At 40.6% G+C, this 23179-nt stretch overlaps 1 protein-coding gene across 7 annotated transcripts; it reads left to right on the forward strand.

Moving 5' to 3' along the window:
• Positions 1-1106: 1106 nt before the first annotated feature.
• On the forward strand, positions 1107-18446 carry LOC308100745 (deoxyribonuclease gamma-like). 7 transcript variants are annotated; one of them, XM_080449832.1, is made up of 11 exons: positions 1457-1624; positions 2076-2161; positions 6847-6935; positions 7130-7216; positions 10061-10173; positions 10737-10849; positions 11307-11464; positions 12030-12126; positions 12958-13069; positions 17688-17757; positions 18036-18172. In XM_080449832.1, the coding sequence occupies exons 1-10, from the start codon at positions 1621-1623 to the stop codon at positions 17714-17716; spliced, it is 888 nt and encodes a 295-aa protein (XP_080305958.1). In that variant the 5' UTR covers positions 1457-1620; the 3' UTR covers positions 17717-17757; positions 18036-18172. The 7 variants fall into 7 exon arrangements, with proteins under 7 accessions (XP_080305955.1, XP_080305954.1, XP_080305958.1 ...); XM_080449831.1 differs by having other exon boundaries at positions 1460-1624; positions 18025-18165; XM_080449834.1 differs by having other exon boundaries at positions 1462-1624; positions 12958-13030.
• Positions 18447-23179: the final 4733 nt, after the last annotated feature.

The raw sequence follows: 23179 nt of genomic DNA on the forward strand, positions 1-23179 counted from the left end.
TAGCAACATGAGTTTTTCAGGAAGCTGTAAGGATTTAAAAGGCATAGGGGGGAGAAGACCTTCACTTTCACACGGCCTCCCCTGCAAGTAACGAGAGCTGGTGAGAGACCAGCTTGTGAAACCAATGTCGCCACCCAATCATGGTCAAGCTGGCAGACCAAGGCGTAAAAAGTCGGGGGGGATGCAAGCCCACGCCAGGACGGGTATCCATCCCGACGGTCGACCACGAAGGTCTGGCAGTGCTCCAGCTTCATCAACAATGCCTTTCGGATCATAACTGGCTTCCTTAAGCCCACCCCGCGTCCTACCTTCCAGTCCTAGCTGGAATTGCCCCGGCCGGCCTCCGAAAAGAGGCTGCTACCCTCGCACTTGCAAGGAAAACCCAAGAACATGACTGGCATATCCTGCACGAAACAACAACTAAGCAGACTCAAGTCCCGTCACCCCTACAACAGGACAGCACAAGAGATGCTTGGTTCCGTCCCTGAGGACCTGTCTACAAGGGCATGGCTAGCAACTTCCTGGAAGCGGGACTGGGAGTCGGCTGAGCCCACACGTCTGCACCATCACATCCACAAAAGTGTGGATGTGACAAAAGTATATGTCGATATTATATTGTCATATTATCGTCGTCATATTTTACATATTATTACTATTACGATACACGAAAGAAGGCATTTTAGAATGGGCCTCAGGTGACAGGTCTAAATGGGTTATGTAACTAATCTGACTTCTTCCACCACTGGTCCATTGACACTAAGTTATGGACTCGGTGTATGTGGAATGTTAGTATGTACACAGTCACTACAGGTATGGAATTCAGAGAGTTAAGAGTGTGCTGTTTTACTGAGCTGTAAGAATTTACTGGGAATTTCGCTCATTGCCACGCATACATTTTCTGTTCTCTCGGTTGCATAATCAGGACAGTTTTGGCTCTTTTATTTCTAGCTTGCTAAGACTCGTTCGAGCTCAAAACTACTGGGTTCATTAAGTGTGTGGAACTGAACTGAACACAAAACTGGTCTGTCAACCCGAAGTCCTTCAGTAGTCGGTCATGCTGTGTCTCATCATGACTGATACTCCAACTGTCATCACACAGCAACAAAACACGTAACAATAGCACATAATAGTTCCACCTACGCTCCCACGGTAATTATTCTGTTGCCTCTGTTGAGTATAACGCTTCTATCTTCACACAACATCTCACACTGTAGATGAGGAGCGAGACAACAGTACAGTAGAGAGGAGACCAAAACAAAAAGGTGTGTATGAGAGAACATTTCTGTGCTGCGAAAATGTTTTATCTATGTGTTTTGTGTGTGTGTGGGGGTAGATTTGAGAGTCGAAAAAAAAAATCTACTAAAATACTTTAGACAATTTCAAAATCTGTATTATATTATTATACTGAAGAGGCGAGGTGATCTGTCGAGGTTGAGTTTTAAGTCATCGTTTCAAAATATTCTACATGATGTGCCCACTACATCCTATCTAGTGGGCACACCACAGTTGTAGTGCCCACGAGATGGCACATTTTATTTCACATCCTATACCTTGTGGCCATGACATGCCAACAGTAACTGAACGGCAACTGGTGACTGGTGACCCTCTCGCTCCTCTTGCATGTGTAATTAAGGTTGGATCAGCTGAGCGACGAGGGTGTCTATTCCCAAACTATGGGTTGGGACCCATTTTTGGGTCTTGCAACCATTTGTATGGGTTGTGAGTAAATAATCCCTCTTTTTTTTTTTTCCTAAACATTTTCTGTTATTTCAAAAGATTTAAAAAAGAAAATCTGAAATGTGAGAAAGAGAAAATACAAAAAAAAGCAAAATAATTTCAGAAATGTAAAAAGAAAAAATCAAAGGTATTAAAAATAGCAGATCTACATCTAAGCTCACGACGCGTTGACTATTTTCACAATTTTTGAAATGGGGTTTAAGTGGTTAACTCATAACGTATTTTCGTAAGTTTGTATCTTTTAGGAACCCCTGCACTAGCTCGAACCCAGAACCTTGTGATTCAAAGGCGAGTGATCTTACTGACTGAGTAGCCTCTGACAACCTCTTCTTTTCTAGGCATTATGAAGATCGCATCTTTCAACGTACAGAGATTTGGACTGGCTAAGATTTCCGATCCCGATGTCCTCTCAACGTTGGTCAAGGTATAGAATAATCCTGTTTTACAATGGTTACTGTAATGGTGTAATGTAATGGTGTGACTCACACATACATACATACACTGACACCGTGTGAGTGTGTGTATGTATGTATGTGGGAGGTAGGTGTAGGCTACACCAGTGGTTCTCAAAGTGGGGTCCGGGGACCCCCAGCGGTCCTTGGGGGGGTTTCGATGGGGTCCCCAGCAAAATGGGTTAATACAGCGTCAGCATCACAATCATTTTAACCACTTTATCCATGTTGGCTATTCAAAAATAGCAGATATACAAGCTTGCGAGCTTGTACATATGTTATTTTTGAACATTTTCAAAACATCTTGAACATTTTTTAACACATTTTTTTTTTTACACAAATCTTCTATTATGGGGGCACAAAACCTATTCAGATGGGGGTCCGCGGCCAAATGTATATCAATTTGGGGGTCCTTGGCACGACAGTAGGTGTGGTTGTGTTAAGGTCATGCATGGTAAAAAGAATCCAGGACAGCGATTAGTAAGTCAGATTGCAGATGTTTTGTTTGTAGCCAGTTGTAGGTGACGGCTGCCTCCCAGCCATCACTGAGAAATTGATCACTGGGAAACAAACAGTGTTGGACAGTAACTTACAAAGCAACGTATTACTGTAATATGACTTTCCCCTGTAACCAGTAGTGTAAGGCAGTGGTTTTTAACTGGTGGTCCGTGGAACACTGATGGTCTGTGAAGGTATTGCATGTGGTCCCTGACCATGCATTTAGTAAAGTGAATATTTTAAAAATGTATTTTCTTAAATGTATTTTCTTATTAAAGTGCACTAAATGACCTGGTGACCTATGATGGCGAGTCAATGTTGTCAGTTACAGAAAAAGGGTGACCTGGTTAAGTCATCATTTTTAGGAAATGTGCCCATAATCGCATTTGTCTGCTCGCTCATACAAGTTACAATCAGTATATCAGTTAACATGAGTTTAATATAGAAGGTTAAGAGAACGGAATATGGGTAACCATGGGATGGGAATAGATCAGGATTCTCTATCTTTTTTTTAGCTCTGGACCACTAGCATATTTCAGTTAAATAATGACTGGGCTTGATTTAATTTGTTGCGGTAACAAGTCATTATTTAATTTCAAGATTTCCCCCCACACAACGCCCATATCCCCTCCCAACACAACAGTGGTCCCCAGGTTGATTCTTAGTCAGGGTGGCGGTCCCTGATTCACAATCAGTTGAAAACCCCTGGTGTAAGGGATTACAATTTGCAAATGAGTAATTATATTTGAATTATTTTATTTGGATCTGCACAAAAAGCTCAATACACAATAGATCCAAACACTGATCAGATGAAGGTATACATTACGGTCAAACCAGATGCAACTGCAGCACATGCTTATTAACACACAGAAGAAAATAATACATTGAAGACTTACTATACAGAAAGTGACAGATGATTTTTTTTTCTTCTCCCCCCTTAACTAGGCTACTCAAGTATGTATGCATTTGTCTTTTGCAATCCTCCCAATGTCAGTCCACGGAGCACAAGTTTGTGAACGTGGCCCAGAGTCTCAAACACAAGGACATTAAGTTGACAGTTGTATCCCAAGGCCATAATACGTTCCACCAAAGGCTGATCACACACACACACACACACACACACACACACACACACACACACACACACACACACACACACACACACACACACACACACACACACACACACACACACACACACACACACACACACACACACACACACACACACACACGATGGTGTACCGTCATGTTTGAGAGGCTACAATGTGTGCAGTTTTGATGATAGTTGACTCCTCCCTTGAGGTTAATTGTCTAGCCTGAAGTAGGCTAGTTTTAAAAGGAGCTGGCTAAACCGGTTACATGACTGTTTCAGAAGAGGGGGGGGGGGGGGACGTAGCAAAGGTAAACAAGTAACCTAATACTTTTCATACCAAGTAATATTCCTGAGTAAGTTGCTCAACACTGCACACCTTGGGCCATGCAGCTACAACCTAGAACATACATGGGCAACTAGTGGCCCGGGGGCCACATGCGGCCCCCACCTTCACTTAATGCTGCCTGCAGGTTAATATCGGAATACTGATAGATTATCAGCTTTTACAATTGCAAACATGACCCGCTTTAACTACTTCAGTCTATATTAGTAGCTTAATGACTAGTATTAAAATTCTATTGTCTTTTTATGTCCAATGTAGTTGTATTTAAGTTCATACAGTAACATAACATAAGTATAACTAAATGCATTTGAAATAAAATAAAAGTTTTCAGGATACCAATAAAAAAAAAGCACAAAAATCTGGATTCCAATTCAAAATTAGCACAAATAGCAGATCTACAAGCTCAAAATGTGTCGCAGCTCGACATGTTTTGAGCCAGGCACGGACTGGCACAGAAAATCGGCCCTGGCATTTGTGATCTTCACCGGCCCATAGCGGGGGTTCGGTTAATTGGCGAAAAATTGCTTGAAATATTGGTTTTTGGTGACTTTATTTCGGTTTTAGGGTTGGCCGCAGCCCCAGACTGCCCGGCCCTTCTGGCATCTGCCAGAAGTGCCAGACCGTCCAATCCGGGCCTGTTTTGAGCTTGTAAATCGGCTATTTTTGCTACTTTTGTGTGACAGAATGGTGAAAAAAGTTAAAATACGGCGAGACAGTATATGCAATGTGGCCCTCTGGAGTGAGTTTGGAAATATAGTGGCCCTCTCCATCATCAAAGTTGCCCACCCCTGACCTAGAATGAATGATTATTTTGGTTTAAATCTTCATTTCAACTCTTTAGCTAAGCAAGGGAAGCCCCAATCTGTGTAAAATATACAATATCAAATGGATAATAAGTCAAATTAATTAATTAACACATTTATATTACTTGGAGCATGTCTTTAGTTAAAAAAGTTAAGTTAAAGCTTTATATTGTGATGGTAATCATTGCTATATAGAGTATTTGGAGTCTCCCTGTCTCTCCAGCTCTTTATTTCAAAAGCATTTTGGGCTTTTATTTTATAGAGTATTAGTGAAGATGGACAGGAAACAGGGAGAGAGAGATGGGGAGAGACATGTAGCAAAGATCGCCGGGAATGGGACTCGAACCCGCGATGCACTGTCAGGCCACACCACAGCCCAGGTGCCCGGACCGCAAGGCCGGTGGTATGGTCCACTCCAGCTCTTTATTAAACACAAAATACATTTTCAGGTCAGTATACCAATTTTATCTAATCAGGGGAGAGAATCTTGTTCCAATTTTGTCTGCTCGTTGTTTTGTCACTTCCAAAATCACTTGGTTGTCCTATAGACGAATCCACAGACGCGCTGCCTGTAGGCAGCCATTGCTGCGGTGTCGCGGTGTGTAGCGTTGACACCGCAGCAATGGCTGCGCGCAGAGCAGCGCTCCGTGGATTCGTGTATATGATTGTGTTCTCTCTCCTAATTGGATAAAACAAGTATCCTGACCTGAAAAAAAATATTACTGATCTGATCAAACTCTATAGAGTCTATAGCAATGATTACTAGACCCTCCAGAAAAACACGATTATGTGATTGCATAATTTACCGCATAATCAGCAAAATGGTGCATAATTATACGGGGGATTTTTTTTTTCCAAAAAGGCTGCATCGCATAATATGCGTATCGCATAATATGCGCATTGCATCGCATAATATGCACATCGCATCCCATAGCATCGCATAATATGCGCATCGCATACTGTAGCATCGTATAATATGTGCATCGCATAGTATCGCATAATATGCGCATTGCATAATATGCAAAATATGCAACAATATTTTTGTATATTTCGCACCTTTGCGGATATTTTGCAACTTCACGCAATTTCACAGCATAAAATCACATAAAGACCCCGCATATTTCATCGTAAAATCTCGGATTTTAGCCCGCATAATCAAGGATTTTAGCCCGCATAATCAATGATTTTTGCCCGCATAATCAAGGATTTGTGCCCGCGTTTTTTCTGGAGGGTCTAGATTACTATCAGTATAGAGCTATTTAACACTTATTTGAATCATTACAGTATCACTTACAACACCTTTTAATGAATGAATGACTAGTTTAGCCCCTCTGTGGTGTTAGGTGTTGCCACCTTCAGTTGCATGGCGTGGATGTTTTGGGCAACGCCCAGGGATTGGTTTGCACGTGACGTTACTACAAGGTTGTCCTTTTATTATTTTGTTATGTTTTGTTGCAGCTGATCGTGGTGATGACGGTGTCGGATGCACCAGTTAGATTGCTATCTATACTGTATCCATTTACAGTATCTATATCTGGTTTCAAACCAGTTTTTCATTCTGTCAGAGTTTCAGTGGTGGGGAGTAACTGTTACATTTACTCCAGTACTGTACTTTAAAGTACAATTCTTTTTAGGTATTTGTTTTACATTACTGGGGTATTTCCAATTTCCAATATGTTTTACTTCTACTCAGAGGCAAATATGGTACTTTTACTCCATTACAATTATTTGAAAATGTAAGTTACTAGTTACTGTAGATTTTGATTATTATTACAAAACATACATTAACCACTTCAGTCCTGCTTTGGCTATTTGAAAATAGCCGATCTACAAGCCACTTTAAGTAATAATAATAAAAAAAGAACTGAGTAGTTCTTCCACCATTGCTGAGTTTCTTCCTTATTGTGTGAATTGTAGATTGTGTCTCGGTACGACATCATGGTCATTCTGGAGGTGGTGGACGTGAGTGGAGCTTCAGTCAACCGCTTCTTGAAAGAACTCAACAGGTGATCTTACATGAGCCCATAAAAGCCTCCCTATTCTGGGACAAACAATCTGCAAAAATAGCCAATCAACGCCCCTAGGGTGTATCGGATCTTTAGTGTGATTCTACATGCAATTGTTTTTCATATAAAATGAATGACACATTTGTGTCTGTATGTCTTCTATTTGCTGAGTTTTCCTCTGTCCTATTTCACAGTGCCAACACAACCCATCACTACACTCTTAAAATCAGTGTGCGCCTGGGAAGGTCCAGGTATAAGGAGCAGTTCTTATTTTTATACAGGTGAAGTTAAATTATTTATGATGTTATACCACATACTGTATTATTACATCTATCATGAAATAGCCCTTTCAAATATCCTTTTCAGCAGCTTGGCCAGGTTTGCAACAATTGGTCACATTCAGTGGTTGAAAAAGTATACTCACATTTTTTTACTTAAGTAAAAGTATCAATACTGCAATGTAGAAGTACTGTTGCAAGTAAAAGTCCAGAATTTTACATTTACTTGAGTAAAAGTACAAAAGTATTGGTATCAAAATGTACTTAAAGTACCAAAAGTAGAAAGTACTCATTATGCAGAATGTCCCATTTCACAAGTTATAAAATGTATAGAAAACCTTTGAAAATAGCAGATCTACAAGCTCACAATGAGTTGCATCACGACGCATTGTGAGCTTGCAGATCGGCTATTTTCAAATGGCTGAAATGTATATAGGACTGAAGTGGTTAATGTATGTTTTGTAATAATAATCAAAATCTACAAAGTAACTAGTAACTTAAGTTTTCAAATAATTGTAGTGGAGTAAAAGTACAATATTTGCATATTTGGAAATACTCCAGTAAAGTAAAAAATACTTAAAAATTGTACTGAAGTACAGTTCTTGAGTAAATGTACTTAGTTACTTTACACCACTGGTCACGAGTAAATATCCCATTTTCTTTAAGTACATAAAAAAAAAATACAATTTCTAAAGTTTTTCCCTGCATGACATGTCAAAGTGTCACTGAGCAAGATACTTAACACTGCTACTAACATTTTTGAACCAGAGGTTCAAGGTTCAAGGTTCAACTTTATTGTCAACGATACCAATTAGTAAAAGGCACGTAAGGCAGAGGGTAACCGGTTTGCCGGTTTGCCTCCGGGCCTGCATGTCTGCCTGTGTCAAAGCGTCAACATGTCCCTGCAGCGAGACACTTAAAGGTTTAATGACATTCACTTTTACACCACATTCAAAGTCTTTGTCCTGGTCCTTCAAAAGTGTACAAAAAGCTTTAAGTGAAAATTCCATTCCAGTGATCCATGGCAGGTGTTTTTCTCTCACATTTCTAAAGCCTTTTCAACTGCAAAGAAAAAAGAAATCTTTGCCTGCGGGTGTCGCTGGTGAGGGATTTTGCCTGTCAATCATCGCCTCTGCTCCGCCTCCCCCAAAGGAAAGGATAGGGGAGGGGAGGGGCGAGGAGGAGAGTGGGCGGGATTAATCGACTGTGACCTCACTGTCGAAGGGCCAAGCTCAGATTACTTTTCAGCCTAATTATTCAGAAAACCCCAGACCACAGAAAATCCACTGAATGTTCTAAGTTCAGGTTTTTTGGGTGTAATTGAGGTCATAAAACCCCAAATAAAACATTGAAAATAAAAAAAGTGAAAATGAATGTCATGATACCTTTAAAGGACAACTTAGTTCTTTTTTTACAACAAGGGTTCTTTTATTAGTTTGTAATGATAATAATTAAAAGATGAGTGTTAAAAAAATATATGTATTGCTTTCTATCGTTAGAGTGATTTTTAACTGGGGGGCGGGGGCATTCAGGTAATTGGTAAAAATGACTTTTTTTTACAAAATAAGCAGGCTATTTTGTCTGACATCTGTCTGTTATAGCGCCACCAGGAGGCCGATTTGTGCAAAGCACATTTTTTATATTACTCCTAGAAATGTTGTCCTAACATCACACAAATCGGTACACTATCTCTATTGTCATGTGATCAAGACAGATTTGTCGGATTTTTCATATTCCATCCTTATTGGCTAAGATTGTCTTCCAAAGTTTGCAGGAGTGGCCCGTTTGTACAAAATTTCTGAACGCAGCGTGAAACTTTTGTATGCACACTCCCACTCGGCCAAGGAAGAAATGCCACCTGACATTTTTCAAATCAGCCTCATGGTGGCGCTATAACAGGCAGATTCACATTGGCCTATAACTCTTGAACTGTAGGTCATACAATCAACATTATGTTTTTCCCTGGATTCTGTGGATTTTTTTTCCTTGGCCTTGTGGGGATGTGCATGTGCGTGCAGAATTTCACGGCAATCGGACACTGCGTTCATGATTTGAGGCATTTCGTACAAAACAGGCCATTCCTGCAAACTTTGGAAGCAAATATTTTTTTAAAATAAATATTTAACCTATGAAAAGTATTAACCAGAGCTTGTGACTAAATAATTGGATAATACTTATTGGAACCTATTGGAACCACTTCCTGATTACATTTCTCAACACTGCAAATAAAGTACCTTAAGAGCCATGCAGCTATACAACTTACTGTAGAATGACTAGATCTCTGAGAGAGGGCCTGTCATCTCCTTTAAAATCCTTTCAAAAGGTAAGAATCACATTCTTTGGGTTAATATTCTTCATTTGTCAAAGTGTCCCTGACACTTGACACTCCTATTAGCGAACATTTTTGAAAGTGAGTTATGTGTGAGTTTCTAACCCCATTTAACCAATGAAAAGTATTAACAAGAGCTTGTGACTAAATAATTGGATAATACATAAGATCCATTGAAACACAATGTTTGATTTTCCCCTTTCTTTCTATACATTTCCTTAAAAGTAACCTCTTATCTCTATATTCTGCTTCCCCCCCCGTAAATTAACGCCCTAATTGATCATACTACAATGTCACACAAAAGCATCAAAAGTAGCAGATCTACAAGATCTTGCAGATCTTCTACTTTTTTGTAGATCTGCTACTTCTTGCTGTTTTTGAATATGAATCCTGAAAAGTAACATTTCTGGGACTTTACACCCGACAGACGATGTACAAGGTTTCTAGCCGACAGTGACGATACATGTAGGCTACAGCATCATTAGCATCATGCAAGCATGTCACTGTGTCTTTGTCAGGGATGACGTGGTGGATCTGCACGACTGTTATCAGTACGAGGACAACCAGGTGGGCGACGTGGATGTTTTCCAGAGAGAGCCGTACATTCTGCACTTCAAACCACACAACACTGGTGGGTCTCCTACTCTCCTTTCAAACCACACAACACTGGTGGGTTTCCTCACCTTCCATGAAGCAAACCTTTTCATGTCAAGCCCCCCCCCCCCTTCCAAATCAATGTGTAATTGGCCGCGGACAAACACACAAACTGAACAGGTTTTCTGCAAAAAAAACAAAAAAGGGGGGGGGGGGTGTAACGGGCATCTAGCTGTTACATAATGTAATGTGTCTTGTGTAGTCGTGTGCAGGTCTGTAATTTGTGTATTCTCTAACCCTAGCATTAATCCCATGATCACACTTCACAAAGTCTTCGGTAAACACGAAGGCACCTTTTTATCGTTTCCGTTGTCAGGTGCCTGAGTTTGTTTGTTTGGCTTGGGTCTTTGTTTTATTTGTTTGCTTTGACGGGCTGGCGAGATAGACATAATAGACATTTTATAGACAGGTTAATCGAGTTTGTGTTTTACACACCGTGACCTTATATGGCCACAGTGTGCTAATATTAATTTGAACCACATTATCCCTGGTGTCTGTATTTTGGGAAGATTTTCCAAAACTTTGACATTTTTGTTCCAGTGCTGAAAGACATCATTCTGATCCCGGTTCACACCACACCAAAGGACTCTGAGAAAGAGCTGGACGAGCTTTATGAGGTTTTCCTGGTGGTCAAAGACAAATGGAAGAGTGACGTGAGTCTGCAAAGTATTACTACTGCAATATTACTACTCCTGATTCAACTTCATGTCATATCATCACATAAGTTAATAATAATCAGGTGTAAAAGAGTGAGTGAAATTATTTTCCATACAAGCTCCCAAAGATTTGCATTTAGAAAGAATAGTCATTAGAATATATAGAAAGGGACAAAAGTCAGATAACAGGACAATATGAAATATACAGTAAATACGAAAACTCCTGTGTGGGTAAGACATCACTTAGCAGCAGATACAGTATACGTGTAGAATATCTCTAGTGCTTAACACTACTACTGCAACATCACTATGTTCAAGGTTCAAGGTGGTCTTTATCATTACATCTTATGTACAGGTATAATATTAAATCATATTTTGATTTTGATACTGTAAGTTACTTGGGGACATTTTAAACACAGATAACCGGTATGTGGATCTCTTATCTCTCCCCTAGAACATAATGATCCTTGGGGACTTCAACGCAGACGGGGCGTATGTCTCAGATAAGGACATGAAAGAGATCCGCATCCGCAGTGACAAGAACTTCCACTGGCTGATAGGCGATGATGTGGACACGACCGCTAACACGGGGAACGAACACACCTACGACAGGCATGTGCACTTTCTCTGCTACTAGAACTGGCATCCACACCGAAGGCCGGAAAAGAGGATTTTCTTGTCTTGAATTAAGTGCACAAGCTGTCAGCAGTGGTGGAAGTAGTACTCAAATTTGTTTACTTAAGTAAAAGTAGCAATACCACTATATAGGCTACAAATACTCTGTTACAAGTTAAAAGTTCTGTATTCAAGAAAAAGTACAAAAGTATTGGCATCAAATTGTTCTTAAAGTACCAAAAGTAAAAGTACTCATTATGCAGAAAGTCTCATTTCACAAGGTTTCAAAATCTTTAAGTTCCTTTTGAAAATAGCTGAAGTATAAAATAGGGCTTAGTTGGTTTATGCATGTTTTGTCCTAATAATCAAAATCTGCAAAGTAACTAGCAACTAAAGTTGTCAAATAATGCGTGGGGTAAAAAGTACAATATTTGCCTCTGAGATGTAGTAGATATAAAGTGAAAAAAAACTGTACCTAAGTACAGTACTTCAGTAAATGTACTTAGTTACTTTCCACCACTGGCTGTCAGCATAATAATAATAATGCGTGTCTCCCTCGTAGGATCGTTGTGTATGGACAGGACATGCTGGATGCCATTGTTCCACACTCAGCAAAGCCGTTCAATTTCCAAACAGCGTTTGAAATGACAGAAAAAAAGGTGAATTTATGGACTCATTATATTCAAAATCTGATATGATGATGATTTCAGACACAGTGCCTTAAAGACTGTCTTGACCACATGAATCCTATAGTGTCCTATATATTCTGGGCTGAACATTCAGTGTCTCGCAAAATAGCAGAGCTGCAACCTCACAAACATGTGAGGTTATCAGCTATTTTTGGTGAAGATATTTAGTGTAATATAGAGGGGGAAACAGGAGAGGGCCTAGTATAGACCAATGGGGGACTGTTCAACTAAGTATATACTGTAGGATGGGTAAGAAATGTTGATATCATGTTAACCACTTGAACCTGCTGCTCCCCCAGGAGTCTAAATGGTGCAATTTATTTCTCCCTCTACACCAATTCTCTTCGCCGAAAATAGGCAATATAACTACGCAAGCTCACAGCACGTTTGCGTTTGTGACACGTTGTGAGCTTATATTATACATCTGTGTTTTCCAAAATGTTTGTCTTTTTAACCAAATATTTCCCTATTATTTATGACATAACAGAATATGGATGCCAGGGTTCAAGTGGTTAATATTAGTTCTGTTCCAGTTTCAAAACAAGCAACTTTATGTCCACAGCTAATTTCCTATACATTTACATTCTATGTTTTTGCCTCCGTCCGTGTAGAACTAATGTGCTTGTGTGTGGATATTTCGTCAGGGCATTGATTGATTGATTGATTGAATACTTTATTAACAGTTTGCAAAATGGTTTCAGAGGTACAATTATACAATAATGCTAAAAGGATGACACAAAACGTCATGAGGGCTTGTTTCCATTGTGGTCCATTCTTAATTTAAAATGATTTTGCCCACAGGCTCTGAAAGTGAGTGACCACTACCCTGTTGAGGTGGAGTTACGCAGCAGTGATCAGGCAGAACACACAACCGGTATGACACCACCTCTGGCACACTGTACACCCACTGAAGGTAAAAAGGAAAACACATTTTAAAGCAGTGGTTCTCAAACTTTTTCATGTCAAGGACCCCCAAAATTATATGTATTTGGCCGCGGACCCCCATCTCAAATCTATTGTTCCAGGGACCCCCAGAAGCAAAGATTTGAGTTAAAAATGTTCGCTTTAAAAATATATATATATATATTCAAAGATTTGCACACATTTTTAAGATTTTTCAGAAATAGCTAAATTATAAAATAATAGTTAAAGCGGTTAAAATGAGTGTGACGCTATATTAACTACTTTTGCTGGGGACCCCCTGGTAGCCCCCGGACCCCACTTTGAGAACCACTGTTTTAAAGCAGTGGTCCTTTTCTTGGTCAGTGTTCACAGCTCACCCATCTGACCACTTAACATGCTAGAGCATATCGTTGCTGTTGAGGCAGAAACCTTTCAACGTTTTGAGTTTTTTTTGTAAATTAACACCATACTTGATCATACTACAGCATCAAACAAAAGCATCAAAAGTAGCAGATCTGCAAGCTCGTAGCTTGTAGATCTGTTACTTTTGATGCTTTTTTAAATTTGAATCCTCAAAAGTAACAGTTTTGGACATGAGGTTTCCACTCAACATACGATATTTGTTTTATATGATCAATCAAAAATAATTTTACAAGGTTTTAAAGAAAAATACCATGACTTTTTTCTTCTTTTTTTTTTTACATTATTCTTTTTAATATTATATATTTGTTTTACTTACTAATCTTGGTGTTTTCCCAATTTGCGGGCCCACTTGTTTTAAAGAATGTAAAAAAAAGTTGACACATTTTTTCGGCGCCTTCACAAAGATATTCTCTTATGCGTGTGCACAATGCAGCGTTAGGGAAGGGTAAGAGTCACTGCTGAGAAGGAATGCTAAGAATTGGAGATTTTCGCGTAAATCAACTTAACAGCTTCAGTTGAACTTGATTGATTGATGTACTTTATTTAGTAAGACATGGGAAACAGTACATGGAAGTACAATTCACAATACAAGGTCTACTTAACTGGATAACTCGTAAAGCACTAAGCTTGTTTAAAATGAGTTCCCATGCACACAAATCATGATGACATATAAGAGACAGACAGATATACACTACTATACAGAACGTCATACCATCAGTTTACAGGTTACTGGTATGAGACATAAGAAATATGTACAAAAGAAAAAGAGAAGAGTTCAGGAGGGGGTGGGGGGGGGCTAGGTTAAGACTTTGACAGGGGCCAGTTTGGAATTGCAGCCTCCTGAAGGTGTTTCTTTAGGGCAGTTTTGAAAGTGAGTATAGTTTACACTCCTTTATTCCTTTAGGTAGGGCATTCCACATTTTTGTTGCATAGCATGAGAAAGAGTTAATTCCCTTTGTTGTGCCAAAGCTGGGTTGAACATGATCCGTGGAGCTGCCTCTGGTATTGTGATCGTGGACTTTGACAGGTACAGGGGGATCCCAATTTTTGGGGGATTTTTTTTTTCCCAACTTGAAAAGGTATCTTTTAAATAAAGAATGATGCGGAGCTAGTTCAGGCAGGCAACTCAAGGCAGAGCGCCAACCTGATCAGGTGACTAGTCACATGCACTCTTCTCCTGATCTGGGCGGTTATTTAAACTTCTCTGCCTACCTGTTCATTCTGGCTTCTCTCTCGGGCTGTGCTGTCGTGCTGCTGTTGCTCTCCTCTGTTGTCATCGCTGTCTCCTGCCGTATCATCCGCTGTCTGTCGCTTACCTCGCTGTCTGCTGCTGCCCATGAAGATTCTCAATCCCACCGCCTCCCCGGCATCCACCTGTAGGCTCTGTTTCTAGATTCCCATTGGGGGTCTTAATTCATTCCCTGTAATTCTATTTGGCATGTAACATTTATTAAAATGTTCATGCTTACAGGGAATGAATAGATACAGAGCCCTGACGCCAAACTATGCTTCATATATCTATGCTCAATAAAATGTATATTCTAAATTTAATCCAAGAGTTGTCTGACTGAACTTATCTTATAAATGCCTTTCTCTTTCATACATAAATATTTATTCAGTTATAGCAACAGTTTTCAAGGTTCAAAGTTATCTTGTGTACAGGTACAGCAGAGTAAACCCTATTTTTGTTAGGCTTCCTTCAGACAACATAGCAGCATACAGTAGGTAAAAATAAGAAGAAGAAAAGAAAAAGAAAGCGAGAAAACAAGAGCAAAAAAAGTCAGCAGTTTTATACTAGTAGGATAATAAAAATGTATCAGTGTATCTACAATGTACATTTATCAGTAACTGCCACAGTACCAATAAACTACTCGACAGTAGCTTCTATATAGAGTTTAGGTAGTTTAGCTTGTTTTCTTCTGGCCTGGTTTATTTTTTATTCTTGTCAGATTGTTCATGTAATGTGCCTGGTTGTACGGGGGGAAGAAGCTTATTAGCAGTCTGCTGCTGTTGGCCCTGAGACTGGGACTGCGTAGGCATTTTTCATGCAGCATTTTCTGAAACCAGTCCATGGTTAAGGTGGCTTGGGTCTTTGATGATTCCGCAGGCTTTGCTGACACAGCGTTCGTTGGATAGGGCTTGGATAGGGAGGGGTCGCATCCACTGATGCGCTCGGCTGTTCGCACAACCCTTTGCATTGCCTTGTGGTTGAGGTTGGTACAGTTACCATACCAGGGGCCTGTTCCTCAAAAGGTGAATTAGAGCTAAAGCCTGGCTTTACCACCTATCCTGGCTTAATTTAGCCAGGATTAGAGCTGAGTCGGTTCCTCAAAAGGTGAATTATCTTGAAGATTAGTTTAGCCAGTTCACCCTGGCTAAGTTTAGCCTTATCCGATTCCTCAAAAGAGAATTGAAGCAAGCCTAGCTTAGTTACCATGGCAATTTAGCTGTGAAGTTAGCCTGCTGCTAACAGCCAAGCTTTATTAATCCAGTGCCTTGTTCTTCAAGTTTTGTGAAATAGCTGTTAGTCCAATGACTCCAATCATAAACCAATGAGTTTTTCTACACTTATTCAATTCTTATGCGAAAATCTAAGATCTACAAGCCCGAAATGTTTTTGTCTTATGGCGGCCGGGGGTCCCCGGCCCCCCATGGACCCCCGCCCCCGTGGTCCCCCGCCCCCCCATGGACCCCCGCCCCCGTGGACCCCCGCCCCCGTGGACCCCCGTGGACCCCCAGACCCCCATGGACCTCCGGACCCCTGTGGACCCCCGGACCCCCATGGACCCCCGGACCCCCATGGACCTCCGGACCCCCGTGGACCCCCGCCCCCGTGGACCCCCGTATACCCCGGACCTCTGTTGGGGGTCAACGGGGGTCCGGGAGTACACGGGGGGGCCCGGCCCCCCGTGTACTCCCGGACCCCCGTTGACCCCCGTTGACCCCCGTGGACCGTGGACCCCCGGCCGCCAAAAGGCAAGCTTTTCCCTTGTAGATCTTCGATTTTAGAAATTAGAAATTAGAAAATTATTCTAAGTGTTTATAATTATAATTCCAACATTCACTTAAACTCCTTATGTTTAAACCTAACTGAATTATATATTTATGGATTTGTATATAAATTAATTGCATATTTTTGGACAACTTGTGCATTTAATTTGTCGGCAATACTTTGCCACGCTTTCTCCCTGGATCTATATTTATTGCGGCCGTGTTTCCTTTCTTGATTATTATAAATTTTACTTCCTTGTAAGATTCCATGAGCTGCTGCAGTGCTGCTGTTCAGCCACAGAGAAGAACGCCGCTCTGGTTTTGGGCTCCATGATTGGTCAAGTTCAAGGATTCTGCTATCGACTTTCATGGTCTTTTATAGAAATAAGTGAAGCCTGGCTTCATTATCCTGGCTCGACACAGCCTGGCTTGACAAGGCCTAGCTCGACAAAGTCGCTCCTTTTCAGCCTGGCTTGGCGTTCCAGGAACCGAATAAACCAGGCTATACGGATCCGACTTTGTCAAGCCTGGATTTGACTTAAATCCAGGCTTATTTAATTCACCTTTCGAGGAACAGGCCCCAGGCAGTGAAGCAGCCAGTCAGGATGCTCTCTGTGGTGCCTCTGTAGAAAGGGGCCCATGCCGGCCTTCTTTAGTCTTTCTGTTTATCGCTTTGTTTGAGAAAGTAGAGGCGTTGCGGTGCCTTCTTCACTACCCACTCTGTCTACGCATCCCAGGTGAGATCAGTGATGTTCACCCCGAGGAATTTGAACTCTTTGACCCTCTCCACTGCAGCACCGCCGATCTGGATGGGTGTTCTTTACGAGGCCTCCTGTAGATTAGCTCTTTTGTTTTGTCGATGAGAGCCAGGTTGTTCTCCTGGCACCACAGGTTCTCCACTTCTCTCCTGTAGGCTGTCTCATCATTGTGATCAGGCCTATATCACTGTGGTGTCTTCCGCAAACTTGACCACTTGGTTGGAACTGTGCATGGCCACGCAGTTGTATTGTACAGGGAGTAGAGAAGGGGGCTCAGAACACATCCCTGTGGGGCTCCCGTGCTGAGGGTCGGGGGGCAGAAGTTTTTATTCCCATCCACACCACCTGGCATAGTTCTTATAGAAAATCATTGCTGGGTTTGATGAGGATTATGGTGTTAAACACTAAGCTATAGTCTATGAACAGCATTCTCACATAGGACTTGTCTCTCTCTAGGTGTGAGAGGGTGGTGTGCAGTGCTGTAGCGATGGCGTCGTCCAAGGATCTGTTTTGTCGGGGTTGTAGTGTGAGTGGCAACTTGATGTTGATCAGATTTTTCTCGTTCACAACGAGCATTTCAACGTGCTGTGACATTGTAGAACTGCTATTTTTTCCAGGTTTTGGAACTTAAAAATACGCAATTTAAATTTGTAAAAATGTCCACCTATGTTGACATGGGATGCCAGGTTTAAAGGTGTGTGGTGTGTGTGTAATTGGCACCGGGTGAAAAAATCGTGGGATAATCGTGGGATTTTTTTAAAGGTGTGTGTGTGTGTGTGTGCTCTGCTCCCAGAGAGCTTACAGATGGACGTGCTGAAACTTCAAAAGGAAAACCTTCTGTTGGAACGAGAGAAACTTCATCTACAGATCATCCTGCTGAAACACAGGGTCTCCACATTGAAGCTTTCCAATGAATGTTAGATTATATGTTCACCTCATTGAAGCTGTCCAATGAATCTTACATTATATGGCTCCTGTATTGTTCTTGATTCTGTGATTATTATTATTATCAGTTTATTTTTTCTGGTCATTTAGAATGATTTTTGGGGCCAGTGCTGATTGGATAAAACATTTTCTAATTAAAGCTGGTGTATGTTCACATGGCATAAAGCAAAACAAAATCTCATGACTGAAACATTTTGTTTATTAGAATTATGTTTAGGTATTTTCGTAAACCTATGTTCTTGCTATTCTACACAAATTGAAGAAATCACAGATTGAGGCTTTAATCTTTGCTTTTATGAAATATCCGAGACCATTAGGGTTTTGTGGAAGATTATTCTGAACATGTATTCTATTCTGCTACTTTGACCAATTCAAACACTCTTTATTCTATTGCTAGTTTGACCACTTCGAATACTCTTTAATCTTAAAATAACGAATAACCGCGTCTATGTTTCCATAGAAGACATGCTGGCTGCTATGGACTCCACATGACTGAAATCAGTCGTGGCGAGTGAGAACTTTAACCCATGTGTTCATAAAGAAGGAACATTTTTACAATAAAATAATATGCGCACAACCGTTTTTGCCCACAGGCTCTAAAAGTGAGTGACCACTACCCTGTTGAGGTGGAGTTACGCAGCACCGGTCAGTTTAACTTGAAAAGGTAGCTTTTTAAATAAATAAGACCTCAACAGAATATGTTCTATGCTGTATGTTAGCTACTGCCTGATGTCTGCATGTCATAGAATCTCTTTTTCTTCCTTTGTTCTGTTACATGTATATTGTAAATTATTTGATGTAATTTGATGTTTCTTGTCTCAGTAGACAAACTAATGAAGTGATGTAAGTTTGAACGATGCTGCATTCACTTTCTGCCTGAAGGAGGTCTATGACCAAAAGCTTGCAGTAAACAGGTTTTTTTTCCACAGAACATTTACGCATACGCAGGTTGTCACTCAGAAAATACCCCTTTGATATGGACTCCACTTCCTCCTCAGTAACAGCACTGTCAACCAGCTCTGTCAACTCCACATCGTTCCTCTGCTCTGCAATGAGCTTCTCTTTAGACAGGGCCACGTCTCCTGGTTCACTGAACAGGGACACCTCTGTCTCACATAACACAGGGCACTGACCTGCTGCGACTCCATTGAAACCACGTCGGTCCCACCCACAACAGCACCGTCAGTCCCACCCTCTATCAGAAAACTATCTCTCAAGTCAATCTCATCACCATAGCTTGCCAGCTTCTTATGGAGCTGATGGTAGGTGTTGCGCTCCACCTCAGCAATCCATCTCCCAGAGCATTATGAAACAGGGATAGACTCTGGGACAGGACAGACCACTCTGGATGATACCAACAATAAGCCTCTCCAAGCTACTTACTTACTTACTAACATGGTTGAAATAGAGTTTGACGTTACAATGGGTTATAGTAAGGGGGTGTGTCTGATAAAATGAATATCTAAATATTGAATCAAGCCAATAGAAAATAAACTGTTTGGTGTCACAAAAGCCAGAGTAAACATTAAAATGACATCAGAAGTGTTATACCCTTTTTAAGTGGTCACTTTTTTGCCTCTGATAATAAACTGCCCAAAATAGGGATACCAGGTTTAAAGTGGTTAAAGGAGCACTTCAGCTGGCTTCCCTCCCCCGAACATGGGCCAATTAATTGTAAGAAAGTTAATCAGTTACACATTAATCAACTATGAACAGGGATTCAGTTTCCTATTTTACTCAACGCTTGGTCAGGGACCACATGCAGATACCTTCACGGACCACCAGTTGAAAACCCTGCATCTATAACGAGTATGTATGACTATATTTTTCAATATAAACTATAGGTTTCAAGGATGGCCATTCACTTACTCTCAAACGCCAGCCTGACTCTGAAAGAGTGTAGCAGTTATAGCTCAGTGATTCTCCACCTTTTCAATTTCAAGGTTTAGGTTAACAGGTTGAACATGATCCGTGGAGCTGCCTCTGGTGTTATGATCGTGGACTTCATTTACGTTTTGGAAGTATTTTGACAAATACAGGGGGATCCCAATGTTGTGGCGTATCTTGTAGACCAGGCCCATTGTAAGTTTCTGTACTCTGTCCTCAACCCTAAGCCATCCAATCCTAGCAAAGTGAGCAGGGGTTAGATGGGTTCAGTGTTTGAGGCCAAGAAGTAGCCTGACTAGTTTGTTTTGGGATGTTTGAAGCCTTGCTTTTAAAGCCTTTTACTTGTAACAGAGTATTTTATGTTGTGGTATTGCTACTTTTACTTAAGTAAAATATCTGAGTCCAGTGCATGTGCAGAGGAGGGAAGACGCAGAGAACAGAAGCAGATTGAAACAGATGAACTGCTTTAGCCGAATTAGCCGAAAGACCCTTGTAAACCTGATATACTTTGTTGACCGGGGCCTACGGACCCCCTCCTTTTTTCTCTAGTCAAGGACCCCCGCCCCGAATTTATGTATTTGGCCGCGGACCCCCATCTGAAAATGTGTTGTGCCAGGGAGTCCCAGAAGAGAAGATTTTTTTTTAGCAGATGTACACAGCAGTCACAAGTTGGTACTGGTAGATCTACTATTTTGGAATAAACAATGTATAAATGGATAAAGCAGTTCAAATGATTGTGATACTGTATTAAATCCTATAAACTTATTCTGGTAAAATTGTTTACAATCAGATTGACGCTAGAGGAAATTACTGCCCTTGATTTCAAAAGGCCTTTTTTATCAACTTTTATTTATAAGTGACCTCCCAACCCATCTTTTCACCTTATTGCTACATTCATGGATTTCTCAGAAGTGGCAAAAAAGTGCTCTCTGGAGTCACATCTTTTGTTAGGTCACAATCTGCGGACTACGCTACAGTTCTAGTAGCCCCTACCTATATCCTACCAAGCAACAACTACAGTATTAATTTTGTTCTGAAGCTAAGCTCAACTACATCTTACACTGTAAAAACGGTGTTAATTTAAAGGTGTAAATATGAACCCCAACACCACACTGTAATTTATATATATATATATATATATATATATATATATATATATAATTATATTTTTTCTCTTTCTTTGGGGGGGGGGGGGGTTCTGCCTTTATTTACCTGTAGTCTACAGGTAAACACATGATCTACAGGCTGTAGATCATATGTCACACTAAAAAAAAGTGTGATTATGTTCTACTAGACTCAGGTTCTGGCCGCTACGCTACCCTCACACCTACTGGGACCGCCGATCCAACCAATAATTATGTCTGAGTCTGTGCTCAGGAAAAATCTCCATGAATTCAAGGCTTCATGGAGTGTGTAATTGATTGAAGTGTCTTGTTCTGGGACACTTTGACACATTGCTGAGGCCTGGGATCGAACTTGGAATTTATGGCTTGCCAGGCAGGCTCTAACCATTCAGCTATGGCCACATCATCAGCAGAGATTCTAAGGCAGTTCCACTATGTAACAGTAAAGGGGTTTCAGGGGAAACCAGCAAAATGAGGAATAATATAATAAAAGACTGTCTCGCTAATAAAGTGTCATGTCTCTCATTTTTTTTAAATGGATCCTGTAAGTAAAGCGCTTTACTTACTTTTATCTGGCGCCAGATAAAAGTGTCAAACTCCCCAAATCCACCAGAATACTGGAAATTACATCTACTCTGTTAAAAAGAGTTTAACAGGAAATCTCCTGTTATCGGACGGTCTGAGGTTGGCAGGTGTGTTTAAAGGTGTAAATATGAACCGCAACACCACACTGTAATAAGCAGTGTTATTTTAAAGGTGTAAATATGAACCCCAAAGCCACACTGTCATTTAACAGTGTGTTCATTAACACCACACTGTAATAAACAGTGTGTTCATTTAAAGGTGTAAATATGTTGGGGTTAATATTTACACCCACAGTGGGATGACGTGTCTTACCTATATCTTCATGTGGGTCAGCAACACTCGTCTGCATTACCATTACTCCAATGGTCCTCAATCTGGGGTCCTGGGACCCCCAGCAGTCCGTGGGGGGGTCCTCGAAATTAAAAGTTTGAGAACCTCTGTAGTCCTGTGTTGACTTCCTGTACATCGTTTGCCTTTCAAAAGTAGCAATACTTCAATGTACAAATATGTTAAGTATGTTATATTATCCCGTAGTCAAAATGTTACTTGAGTTTAAGTATTACGGTTTAGCCTGGTAAGCCATCCTGGGTACTTTACCCTAATAACGTATGATCATTTATCACTACATATAACATTTTGTATTCATAATCTTAAATTGTCAAATGTAACTGTAGTATACTATAATTGATGTACTGGAGAATAAGTATAAGTATCCAACAAAATGAAATACTAAAGTATAAAGTATACCTCAAAATGTACTTAACACTATTTGTCATGTACCTATGTTTTATATAGACTGTGCAAAGAGGTGACAGAGATAAGAGCATAAATACAATGACTTGGATTATCGGGTAGCAAAGCAAGTTTATAATACACAATGACTTCTTGTGGTTGAAGTTCAAGGTTACTTTATTCTGTCCCCCTTGCTGATCAAAAGATTTAACAGATTCACATTTTATATCATACAGTACCAATTGCAGGCCACAGGTATAACCTAGAACTAAATTAAGACAATGTCTGTTGCTGCAGAGATCTATATAAATGTTTTTTTCTATTATTTTCTTCAGTTGATACCATACAGCCATCTAGTGGTCAAACTTTGCAACTATCCCCAGAGAAGTCTTGTGTAGGTGTTTGCAGTTACTTCATGCATAAAAAGGGACATTATACCAACTACACCATAGCTGTGTGTGAGCTGTGTACCACATCTGGCTTTGAGAATTTCAAAATGAAAAAGCCATCATTTTAAAATCGATTTGTATTGATCCCAGAGAGCCAATTACTTCTCTACTTTGAGCCAGCAGTGGATTGCAGTCTGATAATCAAAGTATCACCTTCACACATCTGAACTAGCGCAGTGAGTGGTTCCCAAACTGTAGCTCTCAGACCCAAAAGAGAAATCTGGTG

Source organism: Gymnoscopelus braueri, assembly GCF_963280865.1.
Source record: "Gymnoscopelus braueri genome assembly, chromosome: 14".
NCBI lineage: Eukaryota > Metazoa > Chordata > Actinopteri > Myctophiformes > Myctophidae > Gymnoscopelus > Gymnoscopelus braueri.

Bases quoted from the DNA above. Each gene is read 5' to 3' on its own strand.
- LOC308100745 (XM_080449828.1), top strand. The intron at 2,162-6,846 runs GTATAGAATAAT...TGTGAATTGTAG, and splicing joins TCCTCTCAACGTTGGTCAAG to ATTGTGTCTCGGTACGACAT. The intron at 11,465-12,029 runs GCATGTGCACTT...TCTCCCTCGTAG, and splicing joins AACGAACACACCTACGACAG to GATCGTTGTGTATGGACAGG.